At 42.6% G+C, this 27720-nt stretch overlaps 1 protein-coding gene and 1 pseudogene across 9 annotated transcripts in view; both read right to left on the reverse strand.

Annotated features, from left to right (window-relative positions):
• Window positions 1-27516, reverse strand: part of LOC121553451 (fibroblast growth factor receptor 2) — a 104741-nt gene extending 77225 nt beyond the window's left edge. For 3 of the 9 annotated variants that reach the window (XM_041866558.2, XM_041866554.2, XM_041866560.2), the window contains exons 1-4: window positions 26809-27515; window positions 24180-24456; window positions 4809-5078; window positions 4134-4208 (exon numbers count right to left, since the gene is read on the reverse strand). In XM_041866558.2, coding sequence (XP_041722492.2) covers window positions 4134-4208; window positions 4809-5078; window positions 24180-24369 — 535 coding nt within the window. In that variant the 5' untranslated portion in view covers window positions 24370-24456; window positions 26809-27515. Of the gene's footprint in view, window positions 1-4133; window positions 4209-4808; window positions 5079-24179; window positions 24457-26808 lie in introns of all 9 variants that reach the window. The other 6 variants (XM_041866559.2, XM_041866555.2, XM_041866556.2 and 3 more) reach the window with 5 other exon arrangements.
• LOC121553797 lies at window positions 2474-2525 on the reverse strand (annotated as a pseudogene).
• Window positions 27517-27720: the final 204 nt, after the last annotated feature.

Below are 27720 nucleotides of genomic sequence, written 5' to 3' on the forward strand. Positions count from 1 at the left end.
TTTCTCCCTGTGTTTTTTGGGGGGGCCGGGTTGTGATTGTGTTGTTGTTCTATCTCTTTTTTAGAAAGTGGAATCAAAGTGTTCAGAGTAGAAGCTGAGGCAGAAACTGAAACCCAGCTCCTTCCTTTCCCCCCCCCATACCTCCACATCCCCCCTCCAGAAGTGGGCCAGGGGGACAGAGCTCCACAGTGTACACAGAGAAGTGCTGGTGCTGATCCAAACCAGAACGCTGTAGTTAAAAGGTCTGAACCTTCCCTTTTTTTCCCTTTTCTCTCCCCCCACTCTTTTTTTATATTCCGGGTTTTGAATTCATAGAAAAGACACCAGGAGAAAATGTAACCGAGCTGCCAGAACAGCTGTTACTTTGTTTTCAAACAGCTTATTACCACCATAATTTATTGTTTTCCCTCTCCATTTCCCTCTCCTTGCAGAGTTCCTATCCGCCGTATTTAATGGATTTCAGGTAATTACAGTCTGCCCAAAGGGGGGGAGTTGAGCCCACAGTGAGGCAGGGTGCCTATGGAAATTTTTTACAAGATGTGGAAGGCCTCATCTTCACTTCAGCCCTGTGACACACACACACACACACACACACACATACATTGTACTCTGAAAGTATTCAGACCCCTTCACCTTTTCCACATTTTGTTACGTTACAGCCTTATTCTAAAATGAATTACATTGTTTTTTCCCCCCTCATTAATCTACACACAATACCCCATAATGACAAAGCAAAAACAGGTTTTTAGAAATGTGCTTAGGGTCATTGTCCTGTTGGAAGGTGAACCTTCACCCCAGTCTGAAGTCCTGAGTGCTCTGGAGCAGGTTTTCATCATGGATCTCTCTGTACTTTGCTCCGTTCATCTTTCCCTCAATCCTAACTAGTCTCCCAGTCCCTGCCGCTGAAAAACATCCCCTCAGCATTATGCTGCCACCACCATGCTTCACTGTAGGGATGGTGCCTGGTTTCCTCCAGACGTGACGCTTGGCATTCAGGCCAAAGAGTTCAATCTTGGTTTCATCAGACCAGAGAATCTTGTTTCCCTTGGTCTGAGAGTCCTTTAGGTGCCTTTTGTCAAACTCCAAGCAGGCTGTCATGTGCCTTTTACTGAGGAGTGGCTTCCATCTGGCAACTCTACCATAAAGGCCTGATTGGTGGAGTGCCACAGAGATTGTTGTCCTTCTGGAAGGTTCTCCCATCTCCACAGAGGAACTCTAGAGCTCTGTCAGATTGACCATTGGGTTCTTGGTCACCTCCCTGACTAAGGCCCTTCTCCCCCGATTGCTCAGTTTGGCCCAGCGGCCAGCTCTAGGAAGAGTTTTGGTGGTTCCAAACTTCTTCCATTTAAGAATGATGGAGGCCACTGAGTTCTTGGGGACCTTCAATCTTGCAGACATTTTTTGGTACCCTTCTCCAGATCTGTGCCTCGACACAATCCTGTCTCGGAGCGCTACGGACAATTCCTTCGACCTCACGGCTTGGTTTTTGCTCTGACATGCACTGTCAACTGTGGGACCTTATATAGACAGGTGTGTGCCTTTCCAAATCATGTCCAATCAATTGAATTTACCACAGGTGGACTCCAATCAAGTTGTAGAAACATCTCAAGGATGATCAATGGAAACAGGATGCACCTGAGCTCAATATCGAGCCTCATAGCAAAGGGTCTGAATACTTATATAAATTAGGTATTTCAGTTTTTTATTTTGTATACATTTGCAAAAATGTATAAAAATCCTGTTTTCACTTTGTCATTATAGGGTATTGTGTGTAGATTGATGAGATTTTTATTTTATTTAATCAATTTTAGAATAAGACTAACGTAACAAAATGTGGAAAAACTGAAGGGGTCTGAATACTTTTCCGAATGCACTGTACACACTCACACACATACTCACACACACACTTACACAAAGCCCATCCCCCATCAGGTCCCTAACCTAGTCCAGATGGGAGCTTCCATAATAGATTAGTCCAGCTGACTGGCTCCTTGGGGCCTGACAACCTGAGAAACTCCGGCTACAGAAGGAATGTTAGGAATTCTTCTTCCCTAGAGCGCCTAGAAGGTCTGGTAGAGATACGGCCGGCCTGGCTACCCCAGGTGCTCCCCACATAAAAGCATACTATAGTATACTGTGGTATAAATACTATAGTATTCACTGTAGTGTTTTGCTGACTTTACTGTAGTATTCATTGTAGCGTTTTTGCAGACTGTAGTATTTACAGTTAACTATAACATAAATACTGTAGTAAAAGAAAACTCTAGTATATACTATAGTAATTCAGGTAGTGTTTTTGTAGATTGTAGTATACTGTAGTACTTACTGGTGTTTTTGCGGACTGTACTATACTGTAGTATTTACTGTAGTGCTTTTGCGGAGTGTAGTACACTGTAGTATTTAGTGTAGTGTTTTTGCGAACATTAATGTAGTATTTACTATACTGTCTTTGTTTTATTATCTTTAAAATAGAAGAGGTTTCCTTCAGGAAACCTACTGGAGAAATACTAAAAGAGCAAATTTTCCATAACCTGTAGGTACAGTGCCTTCAGAAAGCATTCATACCCCTTGACTTATTCAACAGTTTGTGGAATGGATTACGTTGAGTTTTTTTCACCCATCTACACACAATACCAAGTGAAAACATGTTTTTAGAAATGTTTGCTATTTATTGAAAATGAAACATATTAACATTTAATTTACATAAGTATTCACACCCCTGAGTCAATACTTTATAGAAGCACCTTAGGCAGCGATTACAGCTGTGAGTATTTCTGGGTAAGTCTCTAAGAGAATTCCACACCTGGATTGCGCAACATTTGCCCATTATTCTTCAAACTTTTTCAAGCTCTGTCAAATTGGTTGTTGATCATTGCTAGACAACCATTTTCAGGTCTTGCCATTGCATTTCAAGTAGTATTTAAGTCAAAACTGTAACTCAGCCACTCAGGAATATTCTCTGTCTTCTTGGTAAGCAACTCCAGTGTATATTTGGCCTTGTGTTTTAGGTTATTGTCCTGCTGAAAGGTGAATTAATCTCCCAGTGTCTGGTGGAAAGATGACTGAACCAGGTTTTCCTCTAGGATTTTGCCTGTGCTTAGCTCCATTCCGTTTATTTTTTATCCTGAAAAACGACCCTGTCCTTAACGATTACAAGCATACCCATAACATAATGCAGCCACCACTATGCTTGAAAATATGGAGAGTGGTACTCAGTAATGAGTTGTATTGGATTTGCTCTATACATAGCACTTTGTATTCATTAAAAAGTTAATTGCTTTTGCATTACTTTAGTGCCTTGTTGCAAACAGGATGCATGTTTTGGAATATTGTTATTCTGTACAGACTTCCTTCTTTTCACTCTGTCAATTAGGTTAGTATTGTGGAGTAACTACAATGTTGTTGATCCATCCTCAGTTTTCTCCTATCACAGCCATTAAACTATTTTAAAGTCACCATTGGCCTCATGGTGAAATCCCTGAGTGGTTTCCTTCCTCTCCGGCAAATGAGTTAGGAAGGGCGCCTTTATCTTTGTAGTGTCTGACACAGGAGGTTGGTGGTACCTTAATTGGGGAGGACGGGCTAGTGGTAATGACTGGAGCAGAATTAGTGGAATGGTATCAAATACATAAAACACATGGTTTGATGCCATTCCATTGGCACCTTTCCAGCCATCAGTATAAACCATCCTCCCCTCAGCATCCTCTACTGGTGTCTGAGTATATTGATACACCATCCAAAGTGTGATTCTTTTATTTTTACCAATCTACCAATAGGTGCCCTTTGTGAGGTATTGGAAAACCTCCATAGTCTTTGTGGTTGAATCTGTGTTTGAAATTCACTGCTTGACTGAGGGATCTTACAGATAATTGTATGTGTGCGGTACAGAGATGAGGTAGCCATAAAAGTCAAGAGCTTTGGTCATGATGACATTTGACCTCATGGCCGATAGTCCAATCAATTGCCCTCAGTTCTACATCAGTGTTATCATTTAACAATGAGGGTAAAAACAACCAAAAAAACTACAACCTTTTTGCTGAGTTCACATATTGCCCACAGGCCCCCACTACAGAAGACAATAGTCATGGCCTCTGCTGCCCACACTGTCCCCACAATACTATGCCCATACTCACTTATCTGCTCTCCGTCCGCCCCCACGTCCTCCGATCGCTCTGTGTCGTCCTCATCGTCCCCAGACGAGATGGCATCTGTAGAGATGACCACTGTTACTTACTGCCATCTCTGCCACCTCTCAGGACAGCTGCAGCCATACACATACACTCACACTGCTAGGCACACACACGCACTTTCACGCACACCACTACAACACACACACGCTCACTGCAGCACATGCTCATACGTGCACTGATGTGTTGAGGATCAGGTGATGTAATATTGACGTTTACATGAGTCACTAACCTATGTAAGAAAAGCTCAATAACTATAAATTAACTAAATGAGCCATAAAAACAAAACACCCAGTCCACAGCCCTTCCATGGCCATTTCCCAACTACACCATTACAAAGGCAGCACCACCTCTCAAGAACAGGGATGTAGGTGCAACTCGGACCCTCACAGGTAAAGTAGCTGAAGCCACATTGCAGTCCAGCGACTATCCACTCTGCCTACACTGACTGTCCTCTCCACAACACGGCATATGTGTATACCAGAGCCATATAAAAGCATACTATTAAACCTACACCATTGCCAACTCTGCCTGTGTCGGCCCCTGTCCTGCCCAGACAGGCTGGCCGGCTGACTATCTGGTTGCTCTCTGTCCTGCCTCCTTCATGGCACCCTGACTCACCTGTGACATTCACTATAAAGCAGAGCGTGTCGCTGCCCTGAGGACCCACAGTGCTGCAAGCGTACAGCCCCGAGTCCTTGGGAGTGGCGTCGCGGATCTGCAGAACCTCCTGCTCTATCAGGGTGCGGTTGTTGGCCCCCAGAGAGGAACCATCCTTAGTCCAGGTGATGGCCCCAGCCTCCCCGGCCAGAAGGCAACTGAGCTTCAGCAGTTCCCCCGGGTGCACCGAGCACACGGTGGGCTTAGAGATTTGGTATTTGGTCGGAGGCTCTGCAGAGCGAAGGAAGGGGAGGAGGAAGGTGAGGAGGGTTGTGCACAGAAAGGAGGGAGGAAAGTCAGGGAAAAAGGTGGAAGAAGAAATAAGCAAGTGTAAAAAAAAAACACACATAACCCCATGGATGCACTTAAATCAATGTTATGCCAAGAGGAGCGATACAGTGAGAGAGAAGAAGCCCAAATTGTTTAATCTTAAAACCATACATTAGGATGACAACCCCATAACCCCTTGTGGATCCCTCAGTCAGCCACACTCTAAACATTATCTTGTGTTGGGTTGTATTTTCATGTGTAAAGCATGCAGTTATGTCCCAAAGCAGAGGGTGGAGAGTGGACAGTGGTGTGGAGGTGGAGTCTGTAAGAATAACAACCAATCACTGTGCCCAGACAGATACACAGATAGACAGACCCCCTCCCTTTTAGCAGAAATACCAGGCAGCCAATGTGAAACAGCAGGGAAAACCGGATACCTCCAAAATGAAAATATATATATATTTTTTAATCTCCTACATCCATCAGAGAGTAAAGCCTGACAGGAAAGGGTCTAAGGGTGAAAGCTGTTTTAGAGGGGAGCTCTCGTTACGTTTTTTCTTCCTTTCCTTGTTTTAGGACAGTGAGTCTTCGACAGAGGAGAAAACCTTTAACTACTATGTTTTTCTGCCCTCTCTCTTTCTCTTTCTCTCTCTACAACCATGGTAAATCTAGTCTCAAACCTCTGCCTGCACAAAATCTACAGGCCAAGGAAGGCAAAAACATTTAAACCCCAAAGAGCATAATATAAAACTGTTTCTGGGAAAAGCTCCAAATCCCACAGTAAGTGGTTCTGTGTTCTCTGCCTTGTAAGTTACTGTGGAGAAGCATGTCTAGGTCCACTAGAGGTGAATACATTTTAAATAAACCAACTCTAAAGCCCACACTGAGGCTGCGGCACCGTATTCCCTATATAGTGTATTACTTTTGACTAGAGCCATATGGGACCAGAGCCCTACTTTTGACCTATGTGCCCTGGTCAAAAATAGTGCACTATATAGTAAGTAGGGCGCCATTTGAGATGCTTCCTAGACGTTGACACAGGAGTGAAAATTAATTCCTGTCCCGTCTTGTCCTGTCAATTTTTTTCCAGTACTGTCCTGATCCTGCAACTGTTCTATAAACCCAGAACTTTCCTGTCCTATCCCGATAAAAATCACTCCTATCCCGTCCCGTGCTAATTTTTACACGCAGAACAAATGAATGACTTCCTGCTTTAGATGCTCGTCTGTCTGTCCCCTGCTCTGCATGTGTGTAGCCATAGTAACTGCTCCGTTTGGCTGCTGCACGGCGCTCACGAGGCAATTGCCTGCACTCACAGCTGATAACAACCACATTACGTGATTTTGGCAATGAAGGCAGCCCTTCTACTTACCCAGAGTCGGATGAACTCATGGATATGGAACTTTGGGTCACAATTTCGAAACCTTTGGCCTCAACAAGATTAAATGGCGCACATATCTGACAACCTACCGGTCATCCTACTGTTTACCTCAGATGGCTCGGGTTTAGTTAAATACGTAAACGACTGGTAACGTTGTTGGTAGTAAAGCAGCTTTGCCACTTTTTTACAAGCCGTGTACTCTGTTCCCTCGTTGTCAAATACCACTATCAAATGTTCCTTTTCCTTTTAATGGCTCTAATGTTAGTGATGGGTCCTTGGCTGCAAAGAGACGTTGCAATTCATCGTTCACTGACATACGTTGGCATCTGAGGTAAAGTAGTGACTGGCAGTGGCTACAACTGGAGAGAGGCGCGAGAGTGAGCCGACGGAAGGGGAGGGGGAAATGACCATTTATTTTTTTATAGATTTTTATTAAGTAAACTATATTATGCCTACACACAGTTTTTTAAATGAAATGCTCCATACATTACATATTCTTAACCCCCCCCCCCTCCTGTACTGCCCGTTCCTGTGGACTGTTGATCCTGTCCCAAACTTGACTCTAGAACTTCACTTCCTGTTCCTGTGTCAACCTCTAATGCAGCCTCTCTGCGATGCCACTGCTGCATGGATTCAATCCACCTCTCTGGACGCATTATGAGTGAGCATGGACACTAATATGATGCCAATGTAAATTGATTATTGCAATGTATATTGAATCCAGGCCCAGTCACCCTCAGGCTCTCCCACACATTCTGACATAATGCCTACACAAGCACACACACAAGTGTTTCCCCTAGGAAAGAGTTAGCTGGGGGGAGTGGGTGAATGCGGGGGTCTTCCTGCGGGGGGATACATCTATATATCCCCCCCAAAAAATTGCAGTGGCGGCCACGATTTAGCAGCGACGGTGCTTTACCCCTCTGCTAGACCCCCCACACACACAGAGAGAGAGAGAGGATTCTCTGGATCGACACAGAGTTTACAGACCTCAACACTCAGTAAAACCCTTCATTATTTAAAAAAAAAAACTTGGAAGAGGTGCAAGATTTTTGGATTGTTTATTGATGAGCAAAACGTGTGTGTGTGCGTGCGTGCATGTGCACGTCTGTGCATGTGTGTTCTTTCTCAGGAAAGGGGCTGAGCTGGGAAAGATTAAAAGGTTTTGAGGGGAAAATAAACTCCCAACAACAATGAAAACATTTATTAAAAACTCCTGTTCTGTGTCTGTCTGACGTGTCTTTTGGCTGACTGTCTACATTTGGCTAATTGTACACTAATAATTAGAGGCATAGTTTATTAAAATTACTTTATTGGTCAGTTGTACACAAGGACATTTTAGTTCTGCGTTTAACCCAACCCCTCCGAAAGACACACTTACAGTTGAAGTCGGAAGTTTACATACACCTTAGCCAAATACATTTAAACTCAGTTTTTCATAAATCCTGACATTTAATCCTAGTAACAATTCCCTGTCTTAGGTCAGTTAGGATCACCACTTTATTTTAAGAATGTGACATGTCAGAATAATTGTAGACAGAATGATTTATTTCAGCTTTTATTTCTTTCATCACATTCCCAGTGGGTCAGAAGTTTACATACACTCAATTAGTATTTGGTAGCATTGCCTTTAAATTGTTTAACTTGGGTCAAATGTTTAGGGTAGCCTTCCACAAGCTTCCCACAATAAGTTGGGTGAATTTTGGCCCATTCCTCCTGACAGAGCTGGTGAAACTGAGTCAGGATTGTAGGCCTCCTTGCTCGCACACGCTCTTTCAGTTCTGCCCACAAATTTTCTATAGGATTGAGGTCAGGTCTTTGTGATGGCCACTCCAATACCTTGACTTTGTTGTCCTTAAGCCATTTTGCCACAACTTTGGAAGTATGCTTGGGGTCATTGTCCATTTGGAAGACCAATTTGCGACCAAGCTTTAACTTCCTGACTAATGTCTTGAGATGTTGCTTCAATATATCCACATAATTTTCCTTCCTCATGATGCCATCTATTTTGTGATGTGCACCAGTCCCCACTGCATGATGCTGCCACCCCGTGCTTCACGATTGGGATGGTGTTCTTCGGCTTGCAAGTTCCCCCTTTTTCCTCCAAACATAACGATGGTCATTATGGCCAAACAGTTATATTTTTGTTTCATCAGACCAGAGGACATTTCTCCAAAAAGTACGATCTTTGTCCCCATGTGCAGTTGCAAACCATATTCTGGCTTTTTTATGGCGGTTTTGGAGCAGTGGCTTCTTCCTTGCTGAGCAGCCTTTCAGGTTATGTCGATATAGGACTCGTTTTACTGTGGATATAGATACTTTTGTACCTGATTCCTCCAGCATCTTCACAAGGTCCTTTACTGTTGTTCTGGGATTGATTTGCACTTTTCGCACCAAAGTACGTTAATCTCTAGGAGACAGAACGCGTCTCCTTCCTGAGCGGTATGACGGCTGTGTGGTCCCATGGTGTTTATACTTGCGTACTATTGTTTGTACAGATGAATGTGGTACTTTCAGGCGTTTAAAAATTGCTCCCAAGGATGAACCAGAAGGTCTACAATTTCTTTTCTGAGGTCTTGGCTGATTTCTTTTGATTTTCCCATGATGTCAAGCAAAGGCACTAAGTTTGAAGGTAGGCCTTGAAATACATCCACAGATACACCTCCAATTGACTCAAATGATGTCAATTAGCCTATCAGAAGCTTCTAACAGCATGACATAATTTTCCTGAATTTTCCAAGCTGTTTAAAGGCACAGTCAACTTAGTGTATGTAAACTTCTGACCCACTGGAATTGTGATACAGTGAATTATAAGTGAAATAATCTGTCTGTAAACAATTGTTGGAAAAATTAATTGTGTCATGCACAAAATAGATGTCCTAACCGACTTGCCAAAACTATAGTTTGTTAACAAGAAATTTGTGGTGGTTGAAAAACGAGTTTTAATGACTCCAATCTAAGTGTATGTAAACTTCCGACTTCAACTGTACATACAGTATACCGATTTTTGGAGAGGTTCAGGGGCTGCCACACTGGGCGCCCAAGGAGCTGTTGTTGTGGGAGGTTAAGTGCCTTGCTCAAGGGTACAACGGCAGGCAATAGCATCTAGGATTTGATACCCTACGGTTGCCAGCTAATTTCCCGACAGATTTTTCCAGCCGGACCCAGGATTCAATGCAGCAACCCTCTGGTTGCTGGCTTTCCTCTCTAACCGCTAGGCTACCTGCCGCCCCAGGTACAGAGGCCTTCCCAACCGTTCCTGTACCTCAGCACACCTCCCTAAATACATTCCACCCTCATTGTGTGTGCTACATTATCCCCCTCCCCCGCCACCCCCATCCTAGGCAGGAAGAGAAAGTGAATTCCACTCGCAGGCAACCGGCCGGGCCAGAACGTGTGCGCAAGGCTCTAAACGCTCCCCCCGGGGCACATTGTCCCACACAGGTATAGTTTCGGTACTGTCATATTTTTCTCTTTCCTTCACTCCGGAAATAATGTACCTTTCCCTCTCCACCCACCACCACCACCACACAGTGTGTGTGGTCTGGGGAGGAGTGTGTGTTGATTGATGGGGGCTATATTCCCCACCTTAGTATTCCATAGTACCGGGGGCTGTACTTTCATTTCATAGTTATTGAATCTGTGTTTCCCTCTATTGTGTGATCAAAGCCTTTGGAAAGAGCTGTTGTGTTAGCCTGTTGCCTGATTCGGCCTCAGTTAGGGAGCTAGGCCTCTCTGTCTGTCTGTTAACACAGAAGAGAGAGAAGGGGTGTACAGAAAGCCGATATGCACAGAACTGAGAGGGGATGGTCATATACTATGACAGGGACCATGCATCACACACACCCAGAATGGGGGGTGGGGAAAGACGTGGTAAAAAAAGACATGTTGGGAAAACGAAAGGAGAGATGGAGGGTAAACTAAGAGGAACTGGGATGGGCTCCCTCACTCCAAATGGTGGCACTTCGAAAGGCATGCTTAAGTGTTACTTTGAGGTGTTCTATATCTCTTCTCCACTGTGTGTGCATCTGTCCCTCTCCATGAATCCCTCTCCCTCATTCCTCTCTTTCACCTCATCTTCCCCTCCTCCTCTCCTTTTCCTCCCCCCATGACACTGTTGACCTGACCCTGATCCCATCCCTAAACCTGATGACACCTTCAGGATTCCCAATCATTCGTGGGAACCATGGGGACCTCCACATCACACCTCGAAACACACACACCAGGGTTTCCGTGAGGAAAATGTGCCGCCCCACAAATGACTGGGAAGATTTTCATTTATCGGACATTTGAGAAATGTACCGTTCATCCATATGCATTGGGTGCGTAACCCAAGCAGCCAGCACCATTAACAAACTAGGGATATTGGCCAAATGAGCCACATTTACAGTACGTGTCCTTAAAAAAACAGCCTATAACATATTACAAAAACCGTGTAGCAAATGCAAAACATTAAAGCCTATTGTTTTATTGGTTTTTACTTTCCTAAAACAATAATTGTCCACCTCACGGTTCAGCTGTCGGAGATTTGAGCCCTAAATGCATCAGGGCATTGCATGCATAGGCCTATGGGCTTAGGTGATATAATATGTATAAAGGAAGAGAAGCTTAGGTCTAGCCCCAGAGAGCGAGAGATAGAGATATGCCGGCTGCATGCTACGACACCGACATGCATTTCTTTATCCTTGTCAGATAGGCTACTGCATCTGCTATACAGATATAGGCGTACAGGAGGAGGCTAATTTGTACATTTTCTGTCCGAATATTTTTGATAAAGAAAACATTCTATTGTTAGATTATAGGAGTAACTCTGGTAGGCCTAAAACATTCTTCCTCACCTCAAGTTCAACTGTCAGAGTCAGTTGGAGTACCGGTGCGCACTGCCTTCATATCATAGGCCTGCAGTATAATAGGATAATAGCCACACCATACCAAACCTTCACAAACGTTTCTAAACTTTATTAGGGTAATATCAATAGTAAGTCAAGCCATTGTTTATAGGGAAAATACGAGCAGGATATTACCCAATATTATAGTACAATATTACAATATTTACTTTATCGGCCAAAAGCTGGCTAACGGAAACCCTGACACACACACAAATTCCCTAACCCACACTCCAAATTCCATCCCTTATCACAGCAGCCTATATACCCTAACTTCATCCACATAGAAACACACTGACTCTAGTGGAGAAGTGGCCACAGACTTTGTTTTATAATGCAGCATCCCAGTCGAGGGCTGAGTTAGGGCTTAAAACCCACCACTGCAGACTTTTCAGCTCATCCTCTTCCTCCTGTACCACAGGGGGGATGTGTTATGATATGAACTCATCTCACTCCTAGACAGCTCTCTCCATTTCTATCAGACAGCTCTCCCTCCCTCCTATCTCTCTTTATTTCTGTTACTTTATATCTCCACCTCCCTACTTGCTGCAGTTCTCTCTCTCTCTCTCTCTCTCTCTCTCTCTCTCTCTCTCTCTCTCTCTCTCTCTCTCTCTCTCTCTCTCTCTCTCTCTCTCTCTCTCTCTCTCTCTCTCTCTCTCTCTCTCTCTCTCTCTCTCTCTCTCTCTCTCTCTCTCTCTCTCTCTCTCTCTCTCTCTCTCTCTCTCTCTCTCTCTCTCTCTCTCTCTCTCTGTGTGACAGTTATTATCAGCATGACTATCAAGTGTGACAGACTGGAACTGTCTCACTCCTCTCTTCATTCACACTATCCTGACAAGAAGTAATCATGCTCCCTGAGTGACTACGGCAGAAGGGCTGCAACCAATTCGCACACCAGAATACACTATCTATCTGTCTTTCTCACTCCATCTGTCCAACTGTCTGTCATATCTGTGAGCAGACTAAGCACCAACAGTACCAGTATCCAAGGAGCATGTGTTACGTACAGTGAGGGAAAAAAGTATTTGATCCCCTGCTGATTTTGTACGTTTGCCCAATGACAAAGACATGATCAGTCTATAATTTTAATGGTAGGTTTATTTGAACAGTGAGAGACAGAATAACAACAACAAAAATCCAGAAAAACGCATGTCAAAAATGTTATAAATTGATTTGCATTTTAATGAGGGAAATAAGTATTTGACCCCTCTGCAAAACATGACTTAGTACTTGGTGGCAAAACCTTTGTTGGCAATCACAGAGGTCAGACGTTTCTTGTAGTTGGCCACTAGGTTTGCACACATCTCAGGAGGGATTTTGTCCCACTCTTCTTTGCAGATCTTCTCCAAGTCATTAAGGTTTCGAGTCTGACGTTTGGCAACTCGAACCTTCAGCTCCCTCCACAGATTTTCTATGGGATTAAGGTCTGGAGACTGGCTAGGCTACTCCAGGACCTTAATGTGCTTCTTCTTGAGCCACTACTTTGTTGCCTTGGCCGTGTGTTTTGGGTCATTGTCATGCTGGAATACCCATCCACGACCCATTTTCAATGCCCTGGCTGAGGGAAGGAGGTTCTCACCCAAGATTTGACGGTACATGGCCCCGTCCATCGTCCCTTTGATGCGGTGAAGTTGTCCTGTCCCCTTAGCAGAAAAACACCCCCAAAGCATAATGTTTCCACCTCCATGTTTGACGGTGGGGATGGTGTTCTTGGGGTCATAGGCAGCATTCCTCCTCCTCCAAACACGGCGAGTTGAGTTGATGCCAAAGAGCTCGATTTTGGTCTCATCTGACCACAACACTTTCACCCAGTTCTCCTCTGAATCATTCAGATGTTCATTGGCAAACTTCAGACGGGCCTGTATATGTGCTTTCTAGAGCAGGGTGACCTTGCGGGAGCTGCAGGATTTCAGTCCTTCACGGCGTAGTGTGTTACCAAATTTTTTCTTGGTGACTATGGTCCCAGCTGCCTTGAGATCATTGACAAGATCCTCCCGTGTAGTTCTGGGCTGATTCCTCACCGTTCTCATGATCATTGCAACTCCACGAGGTGAGATCTTGCATGGAGCCCCAGGCCGAGGGAGATTGACAGTTACTTTGTGTTTCTTCCATTTGCGGATAATCACACCAACTGTTGTCACCTTCTCACCAAGCTGCTTGGCGATGGTCTTGTAGCCCATTCCAGCCTTGTGTAGGTCTACAATCTTGTCCCTGACATCCTTGGAGAGCTCTTTGGTCTTGGCCATGGTGGAGAGTTTGGAATCTGATTGATTGATTGCTTCTGTGGACAGGTGTCTTTTATACAGGTAACAATCTGAGATTAGGAGCACTCCCTTTAAGAGTGTGCTCCTAATCTCAGCTCGTTACCTGTATAAAAGACACCTGGGAGCCAGAAATCTTTCTGATTGAGAGGGGGTCAAATACTTATTTCCCTCATTAAAATGCAAATCAATTTATAAAAATTTTGACATGCGTTTTTCTGGATTTTTTTGTTGTTATTCTGTCTATCACTGTTCAAATAAACCTACCATTAAAATTATAGACTGATAATTTCTTTGTCAGTGGGCAAACATACAATATCAGCAGGGGATCAAATACTTTTTTCCCTCACTGTATATAGAGAGCAGTGTGATTTTCTAAGAGGTGTGTGATCATAAAACAGACACCGCTGTAAACTAGCTAGCTCTTCTTGCCCAACTCTCTCGCCTGTAGTTTAGTGGATAACGGGATGGTAGGACTGAAAGTCATAACAAAGTGTACACAAACACATGCATAAGCATGCACACACACACACTTTGACACACACACCTCATAAACTATGCTATAGCCTGCATACTCTCCCCTTTTTCCTGTGTCCTCTCTCTGTCCTTTGACTTCACTCTTTCCTTTACACACAGTTAAATCCCAGGACTCTTATTTTTTCCCTCTCTTCACTCTAATTAGGGGCTCAGGGATATGCTGTGAATAACTATTGTTATTTTCGGCATAATTTTTTGGGGGGGACTTGGTCAAATAACTGAAGCATAGATTGGTAACTTTTTTTCTAATTTGGCACAGAAACTAGAGGCCATGAGTAAATTGGTCAAAAATAATGGCACTGTCTATGGGGTGCGCTGTTTTAAGCAGTCTCACGTAAACCCTTATATCCATTGCCCCGTTTGACCTAGAAACGTGGTATGTAGGTGTATTTCCTCATGCTGAACAGATTTGCCACAAGGACCCATAAGGTCCGGCAGGATAGATTTTCCTCCATCTTGGAAATGTTGGAAAAACCGTTGATGAACCATGGTACATCTCTTAACTTAGTTTGAGAAATCGGTTAACTCAGCCGAGTTATTGCTAAATCAGAAAATAAATCAGAAAACTCCACATCAATTTACAATGCAGAATAATGGTCCTATTACATATGTATGACCGCAAGGGCCGGGCAATGAAGTTATATCTACCGCAACACTTTACAGACATAGAATGCAGCTACAGTAACATGTAAATAGTGACAATTGATAAGACAATTTAAAAAAGTGCTGCATCAGGTCTATAGCTTTTCAGACAGTAGAATTCTGCTCCAGCGTAAAATGTTCTGTATTTTTTCACTGACCACAATAAATGTCGCTGACTGATGTGTTGCTGTGTTGTTTTTTATGCATTTATTTATGGTATGGTAGCTTTTATTTCTACTAAATGTCTTGGTAAATCACGGTTTTTAACAAACTTTGAGGTACTTTTTAGGAGAGAGTGGTTTGTGCGCAGGCAGCAGGCTGGGTGCAGCAGCTCAAGATTATTTGATTGACAGTTCTGGTTGCCTAGTGATAGTCCCTTCAGAAGAGGCATTCCTTTTTTTAAACGTCCGTTCATATCACCAGAGAAGGTTTCGTGTCAGCATTTTTTTTTTAAACGTAGTGTGGCCTACCCTAACAGACAAACAAACAGGCTGTAGCCGAGGTGCTTTCAAGGGGCCACATTCCATTACGTCTGAAAAGCATAATTGATACAGGCTACCTGTAGCCTATTGTAATTTAATATGAGGCAAAAATGAAGAGTAGGCTACCCTTTGCTTGCAAGACTGGCCCGAAGACATCGGTGTCATGAATAGGCTAGGATATTCTTCACGCAACAGACCGAAGATTGAACACACACTTGCATCATTAGCGAAGAGACCGAGCAGGCAAGTGTGCTCATATGGTTTGGTAATCTGCATCTCGCAATGTCTTGCATGCAAATTCACCAATAGCCTAAAGTTTGCCTCTTCCTCTCTGGTTTTATTTTAATTACACAACTTCCCCAGGCCTTTATAGCCTATCGGCTATAACACGGAAAATAATATGTTTTGTGATAGCTGAACTATGATTTTAATTAAGTGGTGGAAAAAACAAAAAAACATAATTTTTCAGCGTTAAGGATCCCAACTTCGTTTCAACGTTTTAACGCTAGTATGTACTATGTAGGCACGTGAACTGAGCCATAAGGGAGACTAGCCATCCACCACCCCACTACCACTATCAGATTAGCCTATGTTTTTGGTTCTAACATCACCATCACCCACTAATTAGCCTGTCATTTTTCCAGATTAAGTGTTTGAGCTAGTAATGTATTAATATTTATCATTTATATATTAGCTATGACATAGCCAATTAATATATTATCTTATTTTCTCCTCTCGCTTCGGACATGCAGTGCGCCTCTCAAAAGTGATTGCTGTCCTTGTTATGAAATTATCAACTTTACCCTGTATATAAAAAAATTACACTGCTTGTTTAAAGCAAAACTACCAAAACTATTGCTCATGGAGAACCTGAAAAATCGAAATAATATCTATTGTAAGCCCTGTTCAGCAGGTGTAGCCAGTAGCTTATTTTTATTCCGGTAAAACACAATTTTCAACCACGCATAGATAACAATAATCTAGCAAATTACATAGGTTGTCACTCAACTATTAAAGCCTAATATCAAGCATGCCATTTTAGCATTTGAATGATGAAGGTGCCGCGCAGATGTGCAAGATCAGGAACAGGTCGCCTAACTCCCGTTGGTCAGTGCGGTATTTTCGGAAGGTAAAAGCAAAAAAGCAAAAGAATATTGTGATTCGTAACGTTTGAATCGATTTTCTGACCGATGAATGCGGTTTGGGGTCCGTGGACCAATGCACTTGTATCTTAAGCATTTGAATCAGAGACTGATGCGTTTCAGTGAATCGTTACAGCCCTACAATAGTCCCTAAAGAGTTTGAGAAAATAACGTTCATGCACTCGCTGATTGCCACACTATACCAGTTAATGCATATTAGCACACGCTAATATAATCAAATATGCTAAAACTACTTCAAAAATCTTCTTCTCATGAACCATAGGACCAAATGACACCAAATTGAATGTAGGCCCATGGTACATGTCTTAACTTAGTTTGGGAAAAGCTAAGGGTAGGGCTGCACGATATCGGCAAAACATTTACAAAATATTGCGATTGCAATTTTACTTGCAATTATAGATAAAATCATGTGGGTAAAATGTTGGAATCATAGAAATAGAATGATCATTCAAATTGTTTGGTTGGAATACAGAGGGCACTTGGAATGCAGTTTTGTTTGGCATGACAATGAAAGAAAAAGTAAGGTTGGAGATGGTTGTGACAGAGTAGGGACCAAAGTGTTGGTCAGTGTTTCCCATGGGACCCGAATTAGATTTAAATAGATAGATACATTCAGACAAAGATTTTAGAATATTCTTCGCATTTTCATCTCTGATTAAGAACAAGCTGTTGCACAAACAATGCTGATATACTCCACCACTGGTACCGGCATGTATTAGAGCAAAAGTTTACTAGCAATATTTGCCCTATCTCAGTGGATTTAGCTTGCCAGCTAGCTAGCTAGCTAGCGATAGACATTAGGGGCTAACACAATTTATTTTGGCACATTTGCAGCATGCTAACACCAACTAACTAGCGTTTTGCAGAGAGCAAGTTACACAAACAAATAGTGTAATGTAGAAAACACGTGGCTTTATATTAAGAAGCAAAGTGGAAAGCTGCGTAATTGTTTGGCAAAATCTGTTGACTGCATGCTGTTGTTTGGTCAATGCATGCAGAGTGAATCTCCAGGACGAGGAACTGCCTGCTTGAGTGAAAAGGGGCTTGGTGTGTGTGGGACTGGGAAGTGGCCAAAAGAGGAGAAACGTAGAGAGAACTCAAGCAATAAATCAAAAGTTTACAAAAAATGGCCATTACAGACGGCTAAGTGGAGTTTAAAATATCACAGCCTCGAGATATGGATATTGCGCATATCAAAATCACAATTTCGATTACAATTTGATTAATTGTGCAGCCCTAGCTAAGGGACTGATGAAAATTTGGCTGAGTTATTGACAAATGAAAAATCTGATTTTACGTGTCCATTTAAACTGCTGTAAATCCACTCCACAGTGGCCTATCAAAATTAAACTTGTCATCGCTATCATGGATATCCCTAAGATGAGCCACATTGAATTTGGTATTGATATCTTAAAAAACAAGGAAACTTTTAACAACTAAATGTCAGCCATGCTACACCACTAGATGGCACACTTTCACACCAGGGCTATAAGAACTGAACCGATGGACATGGGGCCATGAAATTTGGTATGTAAACATTATGTATAGTGCATTCAGAAAGTATTCAGACCCCTTGACTTTTTCCACATTGTGTTATGTTACAGCCTTATTCTAAAATGGATTAAATTGTGTTTTCCCCTCATCCATCTACACAATATACCCCATAATGACAAAGCGAAAACAGGTTTTAGACATTTCTTCAAATGTATGATTTTTCCCCCCCTGAAATATGACATTTACATAAGTATTCAGACCCTTTAAAAAAAAAATCTAAAATCCTGTTTTTGCTTTGTCATTACGTGGTATTGTGTGTAGATTGATGAGGGGGGGGGGAATGATTTAATCAATTTTAGAATAAGGCTGTAATGCAACAAAATGTGGAAAAAGTCAAGGGGTATAAATACTTTCCGAATGCACTGTATATGTCCTTAGAAGCTGTGTGAATATAAAGTCACTGTAACCTTAGATGGCTGCACCAGACCAGTTGATACCAAAACGATACCATGACAAAAAAAAAGAAAGTGGGTAGAGGACTGAGATTTCCCCCAGTTTTTCAGGTTTTCGCTCTCAAAACATTCACACTCTCAAAACTCTCACACTTTTTTAATAGAAAAACAACAAAATTGGATGTTCTTAGTCCACAACAATGCTTAAACTATTGGCATGAATGAAAAGAATACTGGCCCGGGTCAAGATGGCAATGGCATTATACATTGACATTATTTTTTACATTTAAAAATATGTCTGAATAATGTGGGCATTGCCTGACTAAATAGACAGCATGCTCTCGACACAAACACATGAATGAAGTCTGTCCATGTGGTAGCTAGTCATTCTCGCCATTTGAGATGTTGAAGAGTTATTGAGGGGTTACTGTATCTTGTTTTACAATGAGAAAGTGACAAGTTGAATAATTATATTGCAAATCAAATCAAAGTTTATTGGTTGCGTACACAGATTTGCAGATATTATCGCAGGTGCAGCGAAATGCTTGTAGAACTTCTAAATCGGCTACCATAACTTCAATTACTTTTCAAGGACCTAAGAGCCTAGACAAAATTATTTTAAAGGTAGGCTATTCTATGATGACTGAATTGTGCATCGCAAATATTCAACCAAGACTTTGAACTTTTTAAATACCTGGTTTGCATACCCATTCTTGCCTTAGCATTTACAGGTAGATATCATAACTTGGAACATCTTTCCTACCGCTACCGCTGTCGGTCTTCTCTCCATGCAACAACCAGCTGTTTGAGAGCTGCGTGCTCTCTCTGCCCGACAGATTATCTATAGGCTATATGTGTGTAGCGCGCGTGTGATAAATAATCAACATAGCAAACGAACAGCTTCGGTAATCTATCTGTTTTTTTTAAATAAATGATATAGCCTAGATTAAAAATTGCATTATTGAAATATTTTTTTCACTGGTCCAAGTGGGCCACTGACGGGGATGATCGACTGGCCCGGAGGGTTTCAAAAACCTCACCTCTATGTCAAGTCCTGACACACACAGACAGGGGCATTCCCGTGCCTTTGTTGCCTGTTCAGAAAGTTGGTTTATTTTTGGTCATTTGCACATTACTGTTTGAATAAATCATAATGGAGGGGAAAAAAGCAAATTGTGAAGCAAAAACTAACGTAACCAGGCGAAAAAAAAAATCTGCCAAGTCAAACGGTCGCAAATGCGACTGTTTTGGTCACAGTATCGAACCCTGCCCCCGCTCTTTCATGGAGGCTCAGGCTGCAATTTCCAGCCACTAACAACCCACTCTGCTCTGGAGTTCATTCCTGTCCCAGTCATGCCTAGACTGGGCCCAGATCTGTTTGAGCTGATCATTGCCCATGGCAAACACACAAGGAAGGGAGACTGTGTTGTGGTCAACTTGTGGCATCCCTTGGTCACAGCCTGGCACAGGCACTCGCTCAGTTCTATCACCCTCTTATCAGACAGGTGTGAGGTAGTGGAGGAGTGACAACAAGGCGTTTTCTGCTGTATCGGCCAAGGCAAACAACAGTCCATATAACGCCAATACACCTCCACACTAACTATGCCTAACGGCAGACAAGTAGGGGCCTATAAAAGTCAATTGTATAGAAGAAGCTATCAGGCTAACTGCCTGGCCACACTGACAGTTTAGTAAGAGAGTTCAGCTCCACTGCCACTGGGATATACACACATACAATAAGCACGCTCACCCACACAAGTGCACACACACCAAACACACACACAGTAAGCATGCTCACGCAAGCACACACACGTCATTAACAGGCCAGGTGCAGGCAGACAGGCTGACACTTTTACACTTTTACAACCTGGATCCTACTGTTATTTAGATATCACTATGTTTGCGGTAAGTCATATGACCTCTATCTGTTCTCGACCACCCACATGCAAACAAACATGCAATCAAATTGGGTTCTTCTTATTCAAATTGAACTGGCTATAACTATGCATGTATCATGTTAGGAAAACCTGAACAGAGATTTTAAAGAGCAGTGGCCATATAGATAGACATATAATTACTAGATTGTAGGGCTGGGAGGAACGATACCAGTATCACAGCATGTTTTCCATGGCAAAAAAGAAAACATGCAGCAGACCTAACTCTTTGGTACTTTAAAAACCTGCTGTATGGAAAATATTGTGTGCTATAGCTTGGAAAATAAATAAATGTGACTATGGATGACAACATAATGATGTTTGTTTCCAATATTTGGGCTGTTTCCTAAAGAAGTTAATTCCGCTTCGTGTTTTGTTTCCTTGTCATGATACTAACAAGTATCGCGATACTGGTATCGTCCCAGCCCTACTAAATTGTATTTTAATGGCAGTAGCAGCCTCTTCCTGCTCCATACAAGATGAGGGACAGAAGTGTAGCACAGTATGTATCAGCATGTTCCTCCTTGCTATACTAGCCTTACAGGTTGGAGTTCTACTGTATATCACTAGCTGACAAGTCGTTTTGCTAACATAATGAGGAGCAATCAATCAAAACGAATCACAATGACGTGACTTCCATGACAACGGGTTGTCACGCCCATGCATATTTACATTGATTTCGCCTGACTATCCTTCAGTCCACTTAACCTACTACCACAAGCATAGTAAGAGTGAGGACCATATAAATTGACTGAATAGATTGTATTTTTATGGCGAGGATAGCTAGGTTTACCTTCTAGAACACCTGTACTTTTGTCAGTTCCATCAACGTATAGACTACACACACGCACACACAGTGCCACATTCATTCATTCAACACAAGTGTCTAAACAGGCCCCAGAGCCAAGCAGCATAAATGCCATTGTAAAGGGACACACACCAGCGTTTGTAACCCGTTTCCATATCATTGTTATTCCGGTCCACAAATCTAGCCTAGCTTCTGGACAAGGCAAACAGTTCCATAGATACCGAACGACCGGGGTGACTGACGACAACAACAATGCCAGTACTGTATAGCCTTTTCACAACCAAGCTCGCTCTACGTCTTCAGTTCCCTCATACAGAGGTAAACAAACTTGATAAGGAAAAAGGTAATGGGTCCACACACAAAAAGATGACGCATAAAGAGTGAGATGGAGAACATTCCTCAACAGTCCATGCTTAAGTAAAACTAAGCCAAGGGAGAGCATACACATACATTTCAGTTTAACAGCCTTCTTCAGTGGGTAGGAAAACAAACTAGCAACAGAGCTATCATGGGTTCATTCCTTGTTCAAAGCAAGCAGTAACACTGATATGCAATCTATGACAATACCCCTCCCCTTCCAGAGAGGCATAGAAAGACAGTGGTGCATGCACTTGTGGCCCCGGGCGCTCTAGTGTTCAGAGGGGGTGGGGCCAGGGGCCATTACTGTCAAGACAACCTCTGGGGGGTAATTAAGAGAGGGAGAGAGGGACAGTCTAGTCTGTCTCTTTTCACCTCTTTTCACATTCCTCTCTTTCAGTCAGTACAGATGGGACACCGCCGCAACCACAACCAATCAGAGCGAGAGAGATTAAAGATTCACTCTCATATGAGCCCAATGGAAATAGGTTGTAAAACTGTTTGGTGCATCTTTGGTGGTTTAAAATGTAGTGTATCCACTTGTGTGTGGCTGGATTGGATTGTGTTTTTAAATAACCAAATAAATCCTATGAAAAACACACAAATATATTTTAAACTCACTGGTTCACACAAAACACACACACATAAACTTCACTGTCGTGGAATACAACCCCTATGTGCTTGACCAGGGTCAGCTAATAAAAACTGAACGGGAATCAGATATTGGGGCTTTCTAAACAAGCTTCAGAAACCTGCCCTGTTGATCTGTCATCATGTGAGCCCCAGGTTCAGCCCCGTCATATGACTTCCCGACTTTTCCTCCTTCTCCGTAATCTCTCCTATCTGAAGGATAAGTCAGGAAAAGTCAACTATGCACAAATCCTCTTAAAAAATGTTGCTATCTGCACATATTGGATTACAAGGGAAAAAATTCCAGTCTCTTACAACATGCGCATTTAGCATGTCCAATAAATCTGTTTTTCAAATGGAGCTGATAGGAGCTAAGAGGAGTCTCTTTCTGTAAACAACAAAAACAAGAGTGAAAACCTGAGGTAGTGAGGTAACCCTTGTCTGGGCAAGTGTAGGCAACTCCCGACCTCTAGGCCAAAGGGCAAGAGAGCAGGGGCTGAGTGTGTGTGTAAACTGCGAAGGGGGATTATAAAGTCATGCAGCGTTGGCCCAACTTATCAAGTTGATTAGAGCCTTGGAAAGACTTACTGACTGACTAGCCAACACAACAACTCTAATTAGGCTAGGCCTACTTCTCTGAATGTCCAGGCTCCTTGGAGGCTAGAGACAAAATACATAGTACCCTCAAACACAAACACTGCCTGTACTACAAACCATCTTTCAAAATGTCTTTCAAGAAGTGACAGTTTCTAAAAGAAAATGCTAAAATGTCAGGCACCATTTCAGTAGCCCAAAAATATGTTTTAAAAATGGCCATGGAAGGTACTTTAGCTAGAGACAAGCTAGAGCGACTTTAGACATGGGGTTGTTTTTAAAAGACAAACCACATCCTCTGGTCTAAGGAACCAAAAAACTGTGTAAATTTAAGGAAAGTATATCCTTTCACATTCACACTGTTAACCAAAAACAAGTATTTTCTTCCCAAACAAACAAGGCTGCTTGGTGGAAAATAGGCTACACATAGACTAACGGGCTAAAGTGTGTGATCCTCACTCCTCCCCTCAGAAGAGGCAGAGAGAGACTGACAGAGAGGGAAAAAAAGAGCAAGAAAGAGCAAAAAAAACACAGTAGAAAAGGAGCAAAAAAGTGTGCTTCACTCAGCAACACCTTGAAAAGTGTTGTGTATGGTGGGAAGCAGCCTACAGCAGTGCGAGTAGAGGATGAATAGAGAGTTCTCTCTCTTTCCTTCTCTCTCTCTCACTCTGGGGCAGCGGGGCACCCGAGAGGTGTCAGTAAAAACACTGTCCCACCCATCTTCACACTCATCCTCTCATACTAGGTCACGGACCAGTATTTCACACACGCTAGGCTTTGTCCATGGCAATTTAAAGCACCACCGCCTGATACGCTTTTCTTGACAGTATTTCTCTTTAGGTGACACAAATAGTGTCTTGAGACTGAAAATTCCCAACAACAGGCAATGAAAAAGTGACTATGGGAAAGAAGTAAGAACCAAAGTTATGTGCCATGTAGTAAATATCTCATGGTGTGGCAAACATCACACATGCCAAGGTTAGTTGGTTTCCACCTTTTATAGTTTTCCTTATTACGTGCCCCAATTTCTCAATGCCACATGTTTTATTTCTAATTAATCCATAATACTGTGGATATTTGGTATTGTTAGGGTGAGGGCATGTTTTAGGGAAAATAAATAGGGGAGTACAACTCAAAAGTGCCAGCCCTCCTCCTCCCCAACCCGAACCACAATTACCCCCCTTACAGTTGTACAATGAGGGGTACAAGACAAGAACTAAGGGGCCAAGTAGAGTCTTACAACAACATTACCTCCTTCTCTCTATCACACCATTATATAACACGCTCCAGGTGCCCATTGCCCTTAGGCACAGATCTAGGATCAGCTTACCTTTCCCAAATCCTAACCTTCACCATTGAAGGGGGAAACCTCTAAACTGACCTTAGATCAGTATCTAGGGGCAACAAAGTATATAATAAAGCCAATGAGGAGCCAGTATCTTACCTTCAGGTTCTAGCGTAGCCTCCTCTTCCTCGGCGGCAGTGTACGGCGGCCTTGCCAAAGTAGCCGTTGCTAGGGACAGCAGGACGGCGGTGAGCAACCAGGCCCACGAGGCCATCCCGTTAGTGGAGGGTGAGTCTCCCCCCCATCCCCTCCTCCTCAGGCTCTGCCTCCCCCTGGACACTGATCCCATCTGAGGGGCTCCACCCAACCATCAACTGCAGGCTGTCCGGCCTGTCACTCACTGTGAATTCCCCCAATATCCTGGGCTGAGGAAAGGCTGTGGGAGGAGCAAGAAAGTTGGAAAAAGGGTGGTAAATAGGTGAGGATGGAGGGAAAAAGGTAGGTAGGGATAAACATTTAAAATAATGTGGGGAGAAAGGATGCGAGGGAGAAAATAAGACGTAGAAAACCAAAAGATAAAAATTAAGCCAATTCTGCATTTATAATAATATGCCATTTAGCAGACGCTTTTATCCAAAGCGACTTACAGTCATGTGTGCATACATTTTTACATATGGGTGGTCGCGGGGATCGAACCCACTACCCTGGCTTTACAAGCGCCATGCTCTACCAATTGAGCTACATTTATAATATACTATAGTCATATTCTCACCTATTCTAATTTGTTCACTGACTTATTTATTTCAGTTACAATAGCACCTATTGAAAGAGCGAGTGAGAGCGAGAGTGTGTCACAAAATGCTGTCAAACAAGCCTTGCCAGATATACCGAAGCTCTGATGCCCCTCAGCTCAGCTACCTTTAAGTCCGACCCATTGTCACAAATCCTCACGTTCCCTTTTACAATACTACCTTCTAAGTATGTAGCATTTATATTAAGTGGACTTGACGGTTGCATTTCTAGGCTAGAATCATCTTTATAAAAGATGTACATTTATAAAACAGAAACTGCATTGAATAGGCATTGTTAGATATGAAAAACATAACTTTATTACTAGGCTATCTATATGTACTGTATTATACCATTTCACTAATGAAATGATTAGCCTATTGATATTATTATAATTGCTATTATTACTGAAATTGTGGAATATCAAATTCCACCAAATATCACCCTCTTCTGATCAGAGAGTAGGTTACAATGAATAAGTAAATCATCCAATACTGAATAGCCTATATGAGTTGTATCCTAGATGCTCCAAACCTGTTTCTTTCCATTTGTGGTTGGTTTATTAGTGAATATGCATACTTTTCTGTTGCAAAATAAATGCACTTAATTCATTGTAGCCCTATGATAATGCGATTTATAATTTAAATGGAATACACTAGGACACATCAATCTAAAGGCCATTGCCAGACATCTGCGGTGCAATCTGTTTTAACAGTCTATGGAGGTTTGGAGCGGCTGCAAAGAGCCCCTAGTCACGCTTCCTCATGCGCCTTCTGCTCCAGCTGCGATGTATTGATTGGTTTACCCAGGAAGATGCATGTAATTTGGCATGTAGGCCTAAACAGCAACTTTGAAAGGTGTCGAGAGATTCTGCTTCATATCTAATGACTGGAGAGGGGAGAGCACGCGCGGACCGCAAGCAAACGTCTATGCGCACCACGCGCATTACATCATGGGATGCTGCCTGGATGCATCCCGCACGTGCAACGTAATGGGACTAGACTAGAGTGGGCAGGCTACCTTGGTTTAGGATTATGGTTTATTTACAAATCAAAATTCGTCTATTTTCTTTCTCAATAGTCTATTCCCTGATGGGAACACGTTTGTTAAGCAAAATGTACACTTTAAACCGGCACAGCAAGGTAACCGAGAATTCATGGACAATGTTTTAGGTTCGACAATTCGCCTAGGTCTAGCCTTCTTATGGTGATTTTGCTGTGGTAAATCTAACTACCCTATGTATAGCCTACAGCTTTGGAAAAACCTTTATGAGTTGCTGCCGTCAACAACATGACATCCAATAAGTTTGGACACCAGGGCTTTTCCTCATATGCATATCCACAGGTTTCCCTGACCCCCATTTAAACCAAATCTTCCGAATTAAATTTCTTAGCGCTGATTGAAATCCTATTGACATTCAAATCAGTTGGCTTTTGCACTCAGTGCTCAGTGAGTGCACGCAGTAAAAACACAAAGTGCGGTCACGGGGTAGTTGGCACCATCAATGCGATGTAGAAAATTAAGCAAAGTAATAAATAACCAGAACATTGTTGTTAATGAACATGCATGGGTGCTGCAACCACTGCTTAGATTTGATTTCCTAATTGAGGTGAAAACATGGTAAACATCGCCTTATAGGCTGTTGTTGTTGAATGGAAAACAATATATTTCACAAATAACAAAACACGAGCTCTTGCTTCGTAGTAGAAACGGGGTAGGCTACATTATATTGGCAATTTATTATGATTTGACTGTCAGATCAATTTAGCATTTCAATTAGCCTATGGATAAGATTAGTCATTTCGCAACTCCTTAGAATAACAAATTAGGCTAAAACAACAGGTCTTACCAACATTAAAAATGAGCTATGCTAGTTCAGATGCGTAAAGCCCACATCAGGAATCGATTCTATTCAATTCTATTCTCCGATGTTCGAGGACGAATAGAACAATAACTATTTGAGATCTATGGCCGCACACAATACGGCCAAAACACTTACCACGAATAACTACCTAAAGTCTGGAAGACCTCCGATTCGCATGCACGGACGGGGCAGGAGGCGAGTGCATGGGCCGAATCGAGAGGAATGTGTAGCCTAGTCCCGATGGAGCGAATTCACCCCACTGCACCAAAAATGCCAAGCAGCGATTTTTTTACTATCCCCAAATTGGACGAGCAACAAATACAATCACTGAAAATATATTATTAAATCACGAAATCATTGGTGTTCCATTGCACTTAAAAAAAAATCAGAATTGAAATCCATATCCTTGAAAAATAACTAGAAAAACATAGCTCCCTGAAACTTCTTCACCAAGTTGCTAGTCAACTCAAGTGTTCCAGAGCGAGCGCACTCTTCATCCAAACGAAAGGCTTGCAATTTATGATGAACTAATGGGTAAAAAAAAAGAACATCAACTCTCCAAAAACATAGAATCCATCAATATATGATCCCTCGCGGCAGAGCGTCTTCTTCCCAAACAATCCTAGTACTGTTCTCAGACGCTTTGTCAGGTTGACTACATTTTTTCTCCTCCTTACGTTCCACACACAATCTCTCCCCCCCCCCTGAAATTCGACCCGTTTCCTGCCCACAGTGTTTCTGGCTCTGCCTTCCTCCGCCAATCAAATCTCAGTGGCCCCCTCTCTTTCTAAGCTTTTGCCTCGAAAGAAACGACAAGTCTTTCTTGCTCTGTGCGCCCGAGGAGAGAGTGCTCAATTTACGGAGCTCACTACAAACTTCCTCCCATACAGGGGTCTTCCGCCCTTCGTTGGCTTGGCTCAACTCGCAATAACTACGCCCCCGTGCGGACAAAACACATGATGCGCACAAGTCATATACAGTGCATTCGGAAAGTATTCAGACCCCTTAACTTTATCCACATTCTGTTACGTTACAGCCTTATTCTAA

Source organism: Coregonus clupeaformis, chromosome 37 (genome assembly GCF_020615455.1).
Source record: "Coregonus clupeaformis isolate EN_2021a chromosome 37, ASM2061545v1, whole genome shotgun sequence".
NCBI lineage: Eukaryota > Metazoa > Chordata > Actinopteri > Salmoniformes > Salmonidae > Coregonus > Coregonus clupeaformis.